We start from the raw sequence: 18,061 nt of genomic DNA on the forward strand, positions 1-18,061 counted from the left end.
AACCTTTTGTTTATCGCGTGAAAGGTTTTTGACTGAAAGTTCATTATCGAATCGTTCAAAGACTAATATTTGATTAGGTTTGTTATCGATTGCTTCGTTTAAGATTGGGATGCCTTGTGATTCGGTATCTTTTGCGGAATGAATAGTTTGTGAGTTATTTGATTGTTCATCGACACAGTCTGAATTATTTGACGACGGAATCGGATATTCTGAACCTAATTGTCTACTTCCTTCTGAGGATGTAGAGTCGGAAATTACTATTGTACTTCCTGATGATAATTTTTCTATTTTCTTTACTACTTTATCAACATGTTTTTGAATACGTTTTTCCTTTTTGCTAACATTTACTTTCATGGACTGATTATCTGAATCAAGAGCATTTACTTTTATGCGGGATAACGCGTCTGCGTTTGCGTTTTGTTTATTGATTGATTCATTACGGTAATTAGCGGTTGCACTAGGCATTCTAACGTTGTCTGTGAATTTTTTGTAATTTAAAATGATTGGAATGCATGCAGTTTTAGTTCTGAGGACTCTATTTTTAATGTCGATTAATGCTTCCAATTGTTCCAATAAATCTTGTCCAATTACACCATCGTACCATTTGTGTACGTCATATAAATAAAATTTGTGATATTTTCTGCATTTAAAAGTTGGAAAAAGGGGAATTTCTATGGTTTTGTTGTGCGTACTTGACGCGTGTGTACTCACAACTTGGAATGGTTCGTTTTTTATGAATTTACTGAAATACTGATATCCAATACGTGGACTGAAGAACGAACGCATGCTGCCAGTGTCGATCATCATGCGAGCATCCAGTTCCGGTAGGTAAATATATGGTAATGTTAATTCCGGATCGCAATTAATGTTTATCTGTTCTGTTCTTTGATGGAGGCTGTTTCGTGAAAATCCTGTTGGAATTCAGTTTCCTGGGTTTCCTCGGGAGTTTCCTCGAAATCAGGGTAATACTGTTCGCTGTACATGTTATTATATTCATCTATAGGGTATTCACAATAATATTGATCGTAATAGGACTGTTCTGATTCGTCGTAGTTCAGATCATTTAAGTTTGTTTCATTTACGTTGTTTGGTTTTGTAGCCGTACGCATAGACACGTCGGTCAGCTGCATACGTGGCGGCTGGACTTGTTGGGCTTGCTGAGCACCAAACTGTGGCTTATAGCCGAATTGAGGCGGTTTGTAACCGAATTGCTGAGGAGGATGTCTATAGCCAAATTGCTGGGGCGGTCTATATCCGAACTGCTGTGGAGGCCTGTAGCCGAACTGCTGCGGCGGCCTGAAACCTGGTTGATGCGGAGGCTTGAAATAGCCGAATTGTTGTAAAGGTTTATTTCCATATTGCTGGAAGGGTTTGTAGCCTTGATTAGGCGGAAGGCCAAATTTAAATTGTGGAGGAATTATTGGTTTGAAAGCATTAGAGCTGACAAAATGAGGCTGATTGCCTGAAAATTTATGTTGAGTTGGCGTAAACGAATTGTTAGGTTTGGGTTGCGAATGCATTTTGCTTCGCATGTTATATTGGTCCATAAAGTTTACTTCCTCGAGCACAATCGAGAGGGCGGCTTCCAAAGTGGACGGTGCCTTTAGTCTCACAATGCGCACAAGGTTTTCTGGTAAATTATAGAGAAACACGTTTAACGCGGTGTTGTTGTATATGGTGATTTTGGCGTGACGGATTGACTCGTCTGCTATGGTGTTTACTTTGGATATAAGCATTGACCTGGTTGATTGCACGCGGTTGCAAAAGTCTGTGTACGATTCATTCGATCTGATTTTTAGTGATTCTAATTCGATATTAATGCATGCCTCACTACGCGGGTCTCCAAAATGTTGTGTCAGAATTTCCTTAAGTTCCGACCAGTTTGTTAAATTTTCTTGTTCTGATAACAGTGCTGCTGCATTTTCTGTAAGGCGGCTAGTGATAGCGTGGTACACGTATAAATCTTGCTCAACCCCACCTCTATATCTCGATATAACATACTCACATTTTTTAAGGAACAAATTTAGATGTTTTTTGTCACCATTAAAAAATGGAATTAATCTGAGCATCTCGTTGGGTATTGGCGTGATTTGTACGGATTCGATTTGTGGTGAAGCCATTTTTCTGAATTTAAATTTATTAATTGATATGCGCCAGTCAGAATTTGTAACAGTACTTTACACAATATTCACAATTAAAATACACGTAGTGATTACCGTGTAAAACACACAATAAAATACACAATAAAATACACAGTAAAAATACACAGTAAAAATAAGAGTAGTTCTTAATTTAATTGTTCAATTTCGAGAGACAATTAACTTAAAAACTTTAATAATTTTTACTTTACACAATAAACTTATTTAATTTAATTCAATATTCAATTTATTTACTTTATTTCACTTTATTTCACTTTATTTCACTTTATTTACTTTATTTCAATTTATTTACTTTATTTCAATTTATTTTCTTTACTTTGTTTCAATATTTAATTCACTTAAATCTAAACGAAAAGTGTTAACGATAAAGTTTTATGACGAAAACACAAAATGCGATACCCTGGGAGAAGTTCTATCCCGGAGTAGCAATATTTCCCTACGATTTAAAAAGCATGAAAAATACACAGAGGATAAGGAGTGGAAGGATTGGCGAAAAGTTCTACTCACCAACCGACCGTTCTCTGCATACTCGTTCCACCCGTACTTCGATGACAAATTTATTTGGTTCGGCGGATTTATTAGTTTCCCGTAGTATCACGAATTTAAACGGCGGATTTTGACACCAATCGCGTAAACTTTAGGAAAACTTGCAGCAATAAATCCTACCGGCTGCGCCAGTCAGATTTCGGGAGCGGGGTGGAAGCTTTTTAAAAAGGATTATATTTAATTAAACTAAGTGATCACGTCCTCGCCGAGTTGGAGGCGATTTAATAATGATTTAATATTGTGGCCGATCGCAGTCGTCCAGTACGGTGTTTACAATTTAGTTCTGCTGACACATCTCTTATGTGAATAACAATTCTACGAATGCTTACACTGTAGAGTGGAAAGTGATGACTTATCTTGTTTAGTCTAGAGCAGAGGGAGCTGACGGATGCATAACTAGGTATTACACTTGTTCTTGTGCTTTATTGATTGATTTTAGAATATTAACGAATAAAACTGACGGTTATTGCCAAAACTGTAAAAAAATATCGATTTTTTTCCATTCATTTCAAGGTTACAAATGTTATGTCACTTAAAACGGACAATGCCATGTATCAGTAATAAATACTCATGTTGATTTTTAGACATTTTTACCCAATTTTCCCCTTTTAGGGGTTGAATTCTGAAATAACCTGAAACACGTGTTTATTCATTTATCGATAGGAATATATCCTGTGAAGTTTCGAATTAAATAGTGTAACTAATTTTGTTTCGCCCTACAAACTTTGGACCCCCATTTCACCCCCTTAGGGGGTAATTTTGGAAAAATCCTTTCTGATAACACCCCTAGACCCTAATAAGGAACCTACATGCCAAACTTTGTGTCTTTATACCCACCGGTTTGGGATTTATGTTGATAAATCAGGCAGTCAGTTTCTGTTTTTATATGTCAGGGTATGTTTTGATAAATTTATGTAAAATCAACAGTAAATAGTCCAGATGGATTGCAAAAGGCGCTGGATTAGCCAGAGGATGATTATCAGGGATTCCTGTATTGTTATTAAGAAAAGTTGTTTTACGTTTGTTTTTCTAAACTGGCAATGTCCGCCCTAAGTGACATGGTTGTAATGCTAAATAATTGGCAATGTCCGTTTTGAGTGACATGTCATAACTTCTATACTAATTGAAATTTTTTCAAAAAGTAAATATTTTTTTCTTAATCTATCAAAACAATACCTAAATCCCAAATTTGACCATTTTTGAAGCAAGGGTTCAATGAGTGCCAATTTAAGGGTTAAATGGTTAAATCTCCATAAAATACATAAACAATAAAAGTTAATAGTTATTACATAAAAATTTTCCATTCATTATTTTTGCATAGCATCTGAATTGAATAAACAGCAAAACAACGTTCTATTTGAACTGAATTGGTTTACAAAATAGAATAAAAAGTTTTACCATTTTTCATATTGTCCCTCTGAAATTCCAATGCCACGTTTTATTCAATAAAAATACATATTTCCTCTGTAGGGAAAAGCAATTCTCTACAAGCCACGATGTTTTATTAATATTTCGCGCGCGATTTCATCTCCCCCACCGTTTAATCGAATAGTCGAATCGTTTATTCGTCGAATAACAATTCTGTGGGAATCGATAATTGAATCATCGGATCGAATCGATTATAAATTCTGTCAATTCTCTTTGCTAACGAAGGCAAATTTAATTCTTGCAGAATCGTGAGAGTCCCAATTATCTTCTTTACCTGCTTGCTTTTGATATTTTTGAGGACATTTTAATCTTTTTGAAGGCGGTAATACACATGCCTTTGAAACGGAACAGTGCTTGCATGTTTGCTCATTAGCCATTGCTTGTGCAAGTAACTGGCGCCATTGGATACACAGTTTGCGTTCTTGTTTGTCTAAGGACGCTTTCAATTTAGACGTTTCGTGTCGGACATTTGCCGTGCGTTTGTTGTGCGTTTGCAGGACACGATAAATTGTCACAACTGCGGCAGAATAAAATTGACAATTACCAATAGTTAGTGTGCGGTCTTGCAAACGCACAACAAAAGGACGGCAAACGTCCGACACGAAACGTTTAAATTGAAAGCGCCCTACATCTAAAAAAACTGTGCGATCCCCTACCTACAGGCATGTCAGTAAGCGTAGGTACCTATACATAAATATGACAGTTTGTGGCACATGTAAGGAACTGGTATTCAAGTGTACTCGTTCTATCAGGTAGAGGTAAGTGTAGCGCCAACTTTAAGCGAGAAGCCAAACTATGAGAAATATTACGACACTTACCTACCTCAATACCAAATCAAACACGACAAAGTAACGCGCACAGTTATCGTAAACTACATAACAACTATAAATGTGTCGTGTACCTTCAAGAGTACATAAACTTGGCATTTCCTTCGCACTTGGCTGCGGACTAGTGTAGTGTGGTAATGTAATTTATCGACAATACTAACTGTAGTGTTCAATGAAATGAAATAATGTCTTTATTCGATTTTGACCAAGATTTGGCACTTATGACGCGATTGAATGTATTTAAGCTAATTTATTTTGCTTTAATTCATTCATAAATGTGTTCGGAATTATTGACCCGATAAACTATGCAAAGGTGGAGAACCAAAGTGACCGACATAGCTCGCAGAATTGCTTAAATCAAGTGGTAGTATGCGGGGCACATAGCTCGTAGAGACGATGGCTGTTGGGGAGAAAAGTTCTCGAGTGGCGACCACGGGCTGGAAGACGTAGCATGGGCAGGCCTCCTACTAGGTGCCTGGATGCGGGCAGCGCAGGACCGTGCATTGTGGAAAACATTGCAGTGCATTGTGTGTTAATACTGGGACGTGTAAAAGTGCTTTTTTTAAGCCTATTTACAGAAATAAATGAGTTTTATGAGTTTTTATGAGGTTTTTAAACCTTGGAGGAGGCCTTTGTCCACAGTGGACGTCATTTGGCTGAAACGAACGAAACCATGTAAATACTTTTGTTAATTTTCAGACGTTGTCACCCTATTTGCCCCTTATAGGGATTGAATTCTGAAAAACCTGAAACACGTTTATTTACTTATCGACAGGAGTACTCCTGTGAAGTTTCCAATAATAAGTTTAACGAATCTTGTTAAAAGTGTCTTTAAATTCAAATTCAAATTGCTTATTTATGTAAATAGGCTCTCAAAGAGCGTTTTTACACGTCCCAGTCCTACCACGGCTGCGGGCCAGTAATATGGGCCAGTGCTGAGAAGAAGCAGCGCAAGAAACTCATGCCCGTTTTCACCATCAATCTCTAATTTTTAAGTGACCCTTATGAAAACAAAATGCTTGTTATGTGTTACCATAGGGGTCACTTAAAAATTATGGATTGATGGTGAAAACGAGTATCAGTCACTTATCGATTATTTATCGATATAACAACTACCACATCACTACACCTGAAAATGCCAAACAAACCATTTGTACAGGATGTCCGAGCACTCAATAAGGCGGTTAGACGTAGTTTGTTTCGCCAATAAACGGCATTTGGGGGCCATGATAAATGTGCGAAAGGTCCAAATAATTGTTTATTATCTTTCGCTTTCAGAATGGGAGATGTAACGGGTAAGGGGTAACAGCTGGCGCGAATTACGGGTAGTGGGAGATCGTTAAAATTGGTGGAAGTTTTGGCCTGCTTAAATGTGGGATCTTATTGGTCTATTGTTAATTCGGCATCTAGTCTAATGCCTGGTCCGTGAGCACGTAGAATTTTGTCCAATGACCCCAAGCTACCCATCCTTATCGCTCGCGCGTAATTATGTTGCTGTAGCGCTCGCACACTCACTACGGGCGCCCGTCGCACAGTCGCGATAGCAATATAATTACGCGTGAGCGATAAGGATGGGTAGCTTGGGGTCATTGGACAAAATTCTACGTGCTCACGAACCAGGCTTTAGTTAAAACAAATGTCATCATCATCTGTCATCGCCTTTCGTGCGCTGCCAACCGCGAGGCGTTTACGTTAGGGTGCGGATAAGTGTGCGTTGCAGTATAGAGTTTCATACAAATAATAGGTTGACCACCTCGAGTTGATACGGTTACAATCCCTTTCTGGGTTGATAAGTGTGTCCTTTATACTCCTTATAAAATTATGTAGTTGAACTTTGGTAATGAGGTTTTTTAAAACTGATTAATAATTCGCAGCTGCATGCTGAGATTACTCGTATGACCTCTCTCCTTTCATCATCATCATCATCATCATCATCATTTCAGCCACAGGACGTCCACTGTTGAATATAAGCCTCCCCCAATGACTTCCACATTGAGCGCCTTCCTGCTACCTTTATCAGGTCGTCCACCTTGTGGGTGGACGTCCCACGCTGCGTTTTCCGGTACGCGGCCTCCATTCCAGAACCTTGCTGCCCCAATCGGCCGTCAGTTCTGCGTACTATGTGCCCTGAACTGCCCTGCCCACTGCCACTTCAGCTTGCTAATCCGTCGAGCTATGTCACCGACTTTAGTTCGTTTACGGATCTCCTCATTTCTGATTCGATCTCGCAAAGAAACACCGAGCATAGCCCTCTCCATAACACGCTGTGCAACTTTGAGCTTCTGTATAAGGCCTATAGTGAGAGGCGACGTTTCCGAGCCATAAGTACACAGGCACTGAGGTATTTTGGACGAAAAGTTGCGTAGTGATGTTCTCTCCTTTCATGTTAAGTAAAAAAAAACTCGAAAATAAAGTTAATTCTAGTATTTTCCCACAGGACCGGTAAACTCCACTACCCCACAAATGTGTGCGGGCCACTCTTCGAGGAGGAGCTGGAGTTCTGGGGGCTGGACTCCAACCAGGTGGAGCCTTGCTGCTGGTCCACCTACAGCATACACAGAGACACTCAGGTCAGTGCTACTTAATTGTTTCAAAGTTTATAATTATTTCTTAAGATCTCATAACTTTATTCTCGCTCAACATCCTAGAGAATTGGGCATGGCTGAAAACCAGTGTTTCAAGGATCTGTCCTTACAACGTATACTGCGCCAGGTCCAATTGCCTTCGGTGTACTTATTAGTTGTAAGTCTAACTACCTGTTACCTATGTCTAATGGTTCGAAGGCAATAAATACATTTTTTATTTTTTTATTTGTTTTATTTTTAATATCTATAGATTTGTTCATATGACTTCTTGCGGATTGGACATTTACACAGTGAGAAGAATAATGAAAATCAAGTATATTTACAAGATAATTATGTGTTTAAGGAATGACTTTCTCTCTTTTATTTTTTTAGTAAATTATTTTTTTTATCAAGGAAACAAGAAGAATATTCATGCAAACATGTGAACTCAAAAATAGGAGCAGTACAGTAGCTTAATGGTTTTCACAGTTAGAGATGTCGCATTTTACGAGGAGAGAATTCAAAGTGATGAATCATTGTTTAATTGTTTTGTTTCATTTGCCTAAGCTTCTGACGTTTATGAACACTTAGGTAAATAATCCATCAGTTTCAAAACTGACATTAAATTAAATAAACTAATAAGCATGACGCTTCACTTTCCCGTCAAGAACGTCTGTAACAACTTATATTTTTGGTAATGTAGATTATGTTACCAAAACGGCATGAGTGGAGACTCCTTTTTATGGTTTCTGGTGAAACATCTGGAATCGAAGGCATATCAACGATTTTGACTATGTTTTGATTTCACGTTTGATTACAGACTGTATTCATTAGCAGACTGCAATCAAACTTAGGTAGGTACTTACCTAAATCATAAAAGTGCCGAAGACAAAAAAAATATAAAATGGTAATAATTCCAATAAAGATAGTAATTTAGTGTGAAAATACGTGTATCTTACTACCATCGATTTTATCTTTTATCCTCGGAAGTAATGTGCATATCGTAGCAAACAAAACAAACTACTGCACTGTGTTTTGTTTTGTTTTGACACTGCACTTCTCAGAACAATGGAAATAATAAAGAGCTTCTGTAAGCTCCCGGAACTAATTCAGATTCTGAGTTTCATACTTTTGTTGTTTTGATTTAACGAAGAAATGTATCCCGCTAAGTACTAGCTAGAGAAAGACCTGCTTTAAACCTTTATTTATTTATTTATTCTTTTATGCCATATAGTTGATACATAGGGATTTTAGTCAAGGAACTATGTATCATGAGTAGTCTTAGTTTAAAAGGATGCCAACGATTTCACACACACATCTGAAACACGTTGTTCATGTTGTGTTTTTACATATTTTTTCTAGCTAACATTCTTTGAAAAAGTTTATTATTGCTCAGCAGGACGAGGTCTGTTTTAAAAATAAGATACTAACATTTATGGATCTCAGTTATCTGAAATAAATACTTTTTTTAAATTTATTATTTAAAGTGACTTCTGCAATTAAAAAACTCAATTTTGCTCAGACTTCTAAAGCCATCAAGTAATGTGGTAACCAAACACTTCAATTTATGTGAAAGCGAAAACTCGTCCATGCATCCATCATTGTCACGCGAATGATCTGCCCAAATTACATCCGAAACTGGATATAACTGGATGTAACTGGATATAACCAGCCAAATCCAGGTTCATTAATACCATATTATAGCCCGGGTGAAATCGAATCAATTCTCTTTACACCGATGTCAACGGGATTACCAATAAGGGACGACGCAGACCAAATACTTTTTCAATAAGATTTTTTCAGACTTTACACTAATGTCGAACTAACTAGAGCAGAGCTATACCAACTGGATAATATAAATATTATTATAGTTATAACCTAATAATTTTAATGTTAAAACTTAGTAGGCTTAATCTTCGAGAAGCTTAAAGCTTTTATTGGAAGCTAGATGCAAGGATCAAAGTTCATAATATAAGTCATAGTTTACCTACTTGTCGTAGCACACAAAAAACGAAACGATTTTTCGATGCAAAACGATTCCTATACAAAATTGAACAAAAGATTAAACGTGCGACTTTTACCGTATAATCGCTGACGACAAAGTAGCACGTCTGCTATGGTCCTAATTCAATCTTTCCGTAATGTGGACTCATTATCGCGTCCGTAGCAGAACGAAATTCACATCTAATACCCATTCATTACGATTCACAATCGAATCACCGCGTTTTCTATGTAAATCGAGACAGCCTTTGGTAAAGTATCCATCAACTCCTTTGCACCTTAAGTTTCGCGTTTAAAGTCTGATTTCGCGTGAATGTCCACGAATTTTTTGAAGACATTTATTCATGTTGGGTAGTCAGGAATGCAAAGGAAAATGCGCCATCTGGCCCCCGTCATAAAACGCGATAAGGATGTGTAGCTTGATTCAGTTTCCTTGGAAGAAATCTTTTGATTCGAATGGGTTTAAAAGAAATGGGAGTGGACCCGCTTTAAGTGGGTTTAAGCGATTTTATACCTTAAGGCGAGAATGAAAAAGCGTTCGTGTTTGTTATATAATTACAGTACTTTACCTGAATTATGGAACATGGTCTTTGAAATCTTGTTAGGAATAGCTTTTTTCATAAAATATAAACTCAGGATACTTTACACCTTTTATTTGTTGATTCCAAAAATACATTTATTACAATTTACAACTAGGACTATATACGTAGGGATTTGAGGTCTTTACTGTGCCAATGCTACAACCCAATTAGCTCCTGTAGGCCTAAGATGCGCGCCGTGATAACTTTTATCGACGTCAAAATGTATGGGCAAAATCGATAAAATGGCGTGATAACCGCTTATCGCGGCGCGCATCTTAGGCCTACTGTCCGACGGCATGCCAGCGATCACGTCACTTCCCCTTCCATTCGTCAAAATCGATCAGCTCAAACGACTTATCGACGGCATGCCCCGGAAGTAGTCAAGTACAATATTTAATTAAAAATAATAGTTGATTATTATTTCTACATTACTAAACTGTATACAATAAAAATTCTAGAATATTTACATTAAATAATAATCAAATATTAAATGTGGAATAATCGACTATAATACAGAATACATTTTAAAATCATTCTAATATCTGCAACATGTCCAGGAAGTAATCAAATAAAGTTTTTTAATTTAATAATGGATTTTTAGGTTTTACGTTACAAAACAATACCTAATCGTATAAAATACAATATAAATTCTAAAATCATTACACTTTACAGCTACAAGTTAGAAACTGAAGCAAACTACGAAGTTTCGATACTGTTAGGGTCCTAACGAATATTAGTAAGAAATAAAATAGTGGACTGTATAAAAATAGGTTGCTGTAATTCTCGCCAGCCTAATTACAATAAATTATGAGAGTACGCGGTATTCGTGCGACGACGGTGGTGTCCAAAGGCGAGTGTGTGAGCCGAGCGCAGCCGATGATGACGCTGTCGGCCCGAGGTGACGTTAGTCATTGTACGCCGCCCGCACGTCTCCTCCCGCGCGTTGTTGGGTTCCCAACAGATACTGTTTGCAATGTTTTTGAAATTCAAGAGATTTTCAGCCTTAATAATTTTATAGTTAACTATAATACTATTGTCTAGTGGTAAGATTACCTGTCCCAGTTTCACAGACCTGGAGGTCCTGGCTTCGATTTCCAATGGGGCAACATTTTCTGCTTTGTTTGGTTCGTGGCTAGTGTTAGTTACTAACTAGTGTTGGTTTATACTAGATCAGGAAGATAAAATCCCACCGCCGCTCGACTATTGTGGTGAGCCCACTCGTAACACAAGCTTATTTATTTAGCTTACCACGAGGGGCTAATGGGACTATTAGTAATTTGGGCAATACAAATTGGTAATAATCTTTTTAATATACAGGGTGGAATTTTGCAATGCCACCTGGAGGGAAAGTACTCTTAATACTGTAGATAGAAAATTTTACTCAAGTAAACGTTCCTTTATTTTTTTTTTAAATAGAATTTAATAAAAAAATATACGAGAAAAATAAAATACGAAAGTCGACGGTAAGCTCAGCGATATAAAAATACTTATGTACCATCGTTCGTTCGTTTTCAGCCAAATGACGTCCACTGCTGGACAAAGGCCTCCCCCAAGGTTTTCCACAATGAACGGTCCTGCGCTGCCCGCATCCAGGCTCTTCCCGCGACCTTCACCAGATCGTCGGTCCACCTAGTAGGAGGCCTGCCCACGCTACGTCTTCCAGCCCGTGGTCGCCACTCGAGAACTTTCCTGCCCCAACGGCCATCGTCTCTACGAGCTATGTGCCCCGTGTTATGTACCATACCTACTCGGAGTTTCCCTGCGTGATCGAATCAGAAATGAGGAGATCCGCAGGAGAACCAAAGTAACCCACATAGCTTGTAGAATTGCTAAAATCAAGTGGCAGTGGGCGGGGCACGGTGGTTGGGGCAGGAAAGTTCTCGAGTGGTGACCACGGGCTGGAAGACGTAGTGTGGGCAGGCCTCCTACTAGGTGGACCGACGATCTGGTAAAGGTCGCGGGAAGAGCCTGGATGCGGGCAGCGCAAGACCGTTCATTGTGGAAAACCTTGGGGGAGGCCTTTGTCCAGCAGTGGACGATTTTTTTTATCCACAACGAGGAAGCTCTTGATGAACTTGATGGAACAAGCCCTACCACCAACCAAACCGAACAGAAAAATCTGCCCCCACTGGGAATCGAACCCGGAACCTCTGCGTCTGAAGCAGGTGGTCTTACCACTAGACCACAGAGGTCATTTGGCTGAAACGAACGAACTAACGAAACATACTGGTATTGAAATCCGTAACCTTATTTCCACTATACCGTGGCATAGAATAAAAGTTGAACTAATTTCTTTTGCAGACTGTACGGCACGGATTCAGTCATTCTATGTTTTTACGTTGGGCGTAACTCGCTTGAGCGGAGCTTACGGCTGGGGCCATGGAACTGGCGATGCACCGTTATTTTGCTTGTTAACTAGATAAGATTTACCACAGTTATTTACTTATTAAAAAAATCGTTATTTGTATCTCGCCTGAAAGAGGAGAGGAGATGAAACACATCTCCTCACCTCTCCGATTTGGTAGAAATCGTGCCTAACGCTAACGCCCGTATTCACAAACATTACTATGAGGTCTCACAGTGCGCGTGGACGCACAGGGTGACCAATCACATAGCTCTATTCAACGCAGTGCGTTCGGTTTGCTGCTTCACTTAAGCAAGTATCGTTTGTGAATATGGGCGTGAGTAACGAAGACCGTTGCCTAGCGACTGATACATTGGTAGTACCGAGTTCCCATATTAGAAAAGAACTGTTATTACGGCAGCTCTGTTACGTTTTTCCTGAAATAATCTGTAGCAAGAAAGCAACCATACATTTCTGTGACGTCATCCATACCAAAGGTGATAGTGTTATGTAAGAACTTCAGATAAATTTATCAGCATGTATTATGTAACTCCTAGAAATCATATATCAAAAACTTCTCCCAGTTGGAATGGACAGAATTTTATGATAATTGCCGCAAACACTTTAAACCTAGAGCAGTAAAGTCACAAATAAAATAATAAAGATAAAAGCGTGCTAACAAATAGTCCCGCTCACTTTATGGCCCGAACTTTATAGCTGAATGACGGTAGTCGAGCGTTTGTTGAATTGGCTTCCGGCGAACGGTTTCCTTTAAACAAATAAAATGGCGTCAGAAACTGAATTTTACAGTTACAGGCTGGAAGCCGTTTTATTGATATTTAATAGTTTAAAAATAGTATTTGTCAGTCATGTTTTTTATCGGGGTATAAAATATGAAATCAAGTAAGTCTTATTTGATTCTGAGTTTAATCTTAAATTTAAATTTATAAAACTCAAAGGTGACTGACTGACTGACCGACTGACATAGAGATCTATCAACGCACAGCCCAATCCACTGGACGGATCGGGTTGAAATTTGGCATGCAGGTAGATGTTATGACGTAGGCATCCGCTAAGAAAGGATTTTACGAAACTCCACCCCTGAGGGGGTGAAACGGGATCCACGCGCACGAAGTCGCGGGCGGCCGCTAGTTACCTATTATTACAGAAATAAAGATTTCAAACATACCTACTCGTACCTAGTTATCTTCACTAAAATACATGATACTTTAAATTGATCTCCCGCCGCGTCGCTCGATCCTACAGTACGGATTTTAAGGGTTTCATAATGTATGAACATTTTGCGAAAACAAACTACCCGTATGATGGTATTTGTAATTTAAGTCGGAAGAAAGCCTTCTGACCTTCGACCCTTGAGGCGGGTCGGGTTGCTTAAATAATAAATAAATAGATCCGACTATCACACTAGTGGCTTCTCTTAGCTAAACTAAAGCTTTTGTTTAAATAATAACAGTGAATATGGATGCTAAAAGACTACCCTAACTGGTTGAAACAAATGTATTTCATTCGTTTTTTTGAACCTTATGTTTCCTCAATAAAGTTCACAATATGGTGGCAAAAAGTAAAATATGAGACAAAATAAACGAGTTTTTATCATGAGTAGAGTTTTATTTTAAAAGTAGGCCAACGATTTGGATTTCACCCTATATAAAGTAATAAGCATATTTTATGGTTATTTATGTACAGACTCTTACAACGTGCACAGTTATTAATCCAACCTTTTATAAGCAAAACATTTGAAGTATCTCGTGATACGCTAAGAAGATTTAAAAAGATAACCAGAAGCTTTGCAAAAGTTTATAATGCAGATACACTCTCCAGAATGCAACAAAGTTTTAAATCCTAAAGCTTACAGTGGAAGCTAGATTTGTTTCTGCGAATGCCATTTCAAAGTCGAAATTCAGTTTATTTACAAAGAGTTTACTAGTGCTTGATAAATAAGCAAATTTTAATCTGCTTTTTACCAATCTCGAGTTAATTTATACTTTCTGGGAACGTTTGAATATCTAAGTAAATAGTTACCTTACCTATATCAACTCAAACTAAATTTATGTAACAGCTTACTAAAGGTACGGTTACTTACACAATGACATGCTTATAAAATGTCATGTATTGAAATATAATTATCTAGGTGTACCAAATACAGTTATTCTACCTACTATGAAAATTGTGGTGAGAATAAAGTAATATTTATTATTTATTAATTATTATTGTGTATTAATGCATAAAGCAAGCTTGCTCGAACAACTCGAAATGAGCATGCTTATTAATTAAGAATCAAACGAACTTACCTGTGATGTTTGATATCTAATTATACGAGTGTCTTGACCGAAGATGATTATGTTTTACATGCAGCAGTACCTGGGATGATGCCGTCCTTATCACACTTTTAGAGAATATTTATTTAAAAATATAAGTTTTAAATATAATAAAATACGTGTTTTGACTCCTCAGCACCGTAGTACATTCCGCGGTCCGCCATATTTCTTGTCATTATTTTAGAGCAAATTTTTTCGATCGGTTAAGGGTAATTATTCTCGGGTGAGGTGGGACTGTAATCATCTTCGGTCAAGACACTCGTATAATTAGATATCAAACATCACAGGTAAGTTCGTTTGATTCTTAATTATACTTCGTATCTCTCCCGAAGATGATTATGTTTTACATGCAGATGTTTAGAGCATCGAAAAAATTACAACCGTAGAAACTATTAACTTGTTCAAGGTATTTTAGTAAATAAACAAAACATAGTTTACTTTCGTAATAATTAATGATGGTTTTGAAACGAACAGTTAACAAAATCACAATCACACAAAAAGTTAAATTAAGTAAGTTTCTAGTCTAATACTTAAGAAATGCCTACTTGACAAGATTCGGTCCACCAGCTTGCAAGCCTTACGAATGACTTACAAATTTTAAATTATTATCAATAAATTAACGCCAGCCCGGTGGACGCAGACGTAGCCCGTATGGCGGGTATTATGAGCGCTATAAAAATCGATATTATCAAATTTGAAATTCCACTGAGTTACCACTTTTTAAGTGGTTTTTCGTAACTGACAAAAAGATTATCATCTGTGCGTATACCAATAGTCCTGTCAATGTAAGATTTAAGTGTTGAAGCTGGGCATAGTACAAGGTTGTCCATAATGTACGGTAATATATAGGTACAATAATAAATGGTTGATAAAATTAATCGAGTCCGGTTTTAATGTTTTCATCAATTTCATCTACCTACTTTAATTTATATTTAGTCTGGATACAATAAAATATTATTAGTAATATTATTAGATAAACTCGGAGTATTCATTATCTGTGCAGAAACCAGAACTAGAAGAGGTAACTGTAAATTTTTTCAGGGAAATGATAATTTAAAACCAAGTAGTGTCATATTTAGGCGGTCTGAGGCGAAACACGCTTTTGAGAAAACGTTTAATACAGTCATTAGTAGTAATATCCTGATATAACAGTATAGATAAAGTCAAACGGTAACCATTGAGAGTACTGTACTGTAACTAACACGTAGTCCGTTGAGTATTCCAATAAATGAGCTGAATTGGAATTACAACCAATGTTTTTAGACCTGAAGTATATTGTATAATATTAGTATGTACTATGTGAGAAAGATGTCATTAACATATCCAGAGAATTAGTAGGTGCGCCTCGCCCCAACTGCGATTGCCTGATAAGTTGCCGACCATCAGGTTTAAATCCGCATGGAGAGGATGATCAACTCTGAAGGGCGAACACAACAGATTTTTGTTAGGTTCGAAACGTATGACTTTTGAAACGAGGAGCTTTGACCACAATAGGTACCACGGTAGTAGGTCAGAATGGTACTACTACTATGCCCTTAGCGCCATTCTTTTTTTTTTATCAATAACTTCGGAAATATGGTCTAACTCCCAAGATGCATTCGTAGAACATTGGTGATTTTGAATAGTAAATGTACTTGCAAATAAGACGAATTCTGGAATACCAAAAGGTAATGTAATTTCTGTAAATGCGTAGTCTGCTAAATTCATAGTACGAGTCTATATTTGATTGACGAGATTCGAAATCTGTGACCGCGTTTTCACACCCAACCACACCAATTCCATAACTCTCGAACAGTATTATTTAAAGTATGCTGTATACTACCCTTTTTTTTTGCAAATGTTTCAAGATCATAGAGTGCAGCGAGTAATTCCAGGGTATATGTAAAAGTAACTGTAACTGGGACCAATTTCCGATGGCTGTTACACGTTGCGCGATTGCGGTTGAGGTTGACCAGTGGTTGAGGCATCGAAACAAATCATTTGATTGCAGGGTACATGATGTGCTGTGTCAATGTAATCTCTCCAGTCTCCACTATGCTAAATTATGTTTTAAATACTTGGCAGATGCATTATAATGTTTATTGTAGTTATTTGAGTAATTGAGTGCCAAGATGTTTTTCCCGGTAACTTCGTGTACATCCAGCCGTAATTTTAACGGCGGGGCACGCTGAGGTCAATAACCCCAAGAATGAAGCAAATTACTGGAATGATATTTTTCGTAGTTTTTAGCATTACCAGTGTCTTGCACTTTTGTTAAGTTAAATTAATTTCTATCGTATTAAATGTAAATTTTAGAAATGTAGGTAACATTATTATTTTGATTAGATAAAAAATCTTTTGTCCTCCTACCCTAGTTGCTCTTATAAATCTCCCGTTGTTTGAATATTATTCCAGCATTCTGACCGTTCCAATACATAAAAATTGGTACAGGTATTGGTACAGATAGATGGCCGAGTGATTGCAAAAAGTGTAAAACTGCTTTTAATAATTTTGTAAAGACAAAAGGCACCGTGCGGATGTAAGACAAAAACGATCGATCACGAAGAAATTCAAACAACTGAATATTAAAGTGCTTGGAGTTCCATGACAAACGAAGTCAAATTCATCCATTTTCAGCAATTGGTAATAAAAGATAGGAGTCTTTCAAATCTAAGGTTTTCACATAATAAAATGTATTGTTATATAATTAATTATGTAAAGTCAGTGGTAGTATTGCATTTTAAAATAGTTCATATTAATGAATTTATTTAATTCCGTTAAATTTAGAATAAATCTATGTCTACAATTTGGCTTTTGTACAGTTGTCGAATATACCTACTACTCCCCTCAGGTGTAGTATGTGACCTACATTGGGGTACTCCAACTTGGCATGGTTAAGTTTAAAATGGAATTTTATAACCCTGATCCAGGACAAAATAGTAGTATCATTTAATTTTGTTATGTTAGGTAAGCCATTTATTTTATTAGTATTTAAGTCTACCAGTTACTAGCACCTTGGTGCCTATCTGCTGAATAAAATTATCATCTCCGATTCGGTTGATGATAGTTGGGTCTCGGGTTAACCGGAGACGGCCCCGCGGCGCAGGCGGCGGCGGCGGAGCCGGCGGCTGCTGGGCTGGCCGGGGTTCACTCACTGCTCAGCAGCTGCCGCTCGCTCACAATGCCCCCCTTGCGTTTAAAGTCTGATGAGTTGTAGACGTGCTGGGCTGGTATTACTGAATTATATTAGTCATAGATGATTTCGAGTGGTCTGATAAATCTGAACCAAACAA

At 37.6% G+C, this 18,061-nt stretch overlaps 1 protein-coding gene across 1 annotated transcript in view; it reads left to right on the forward strand.

Moving 5' to 3' along the window:
- LOC135078732 (potassium voltage-gated channel protein Shaw-like) overlaps positions 1-18,061 on the forward strand; it is a 325,437-nt gene that overhangs the window by 57,810 nt on the left and 249,566 nt on the right. Inside the window, exon 3 of the mRNA XM_063973289.1 lies at positions 7,398-7,530. Within this exon, the coding sequence (XP_063829359.1) occupies positions 7,398-7,530 (133 nt within the window). The remainder of the gene's footprint in view (positions 1-7,397; positions 7,531-18,061) is intronic.

The sequence above is a fragment of the Ostrinia nubilalis genome, chromosome 15 (genome assembly GCF_963855985.1).
Source record: "Ostrinia nubilalis chromosome 15, ilOstNubi1.1, whole genome shotgun sequence".
In the NCBI taxonomy this organism is placed as follows: domain Eukaryota; kingdom Metazoa; phylum Arthropoda; class Insecta; order Lepidoptera; family Crambidae; genus Ostrinia; species Ostrinia nubilalis.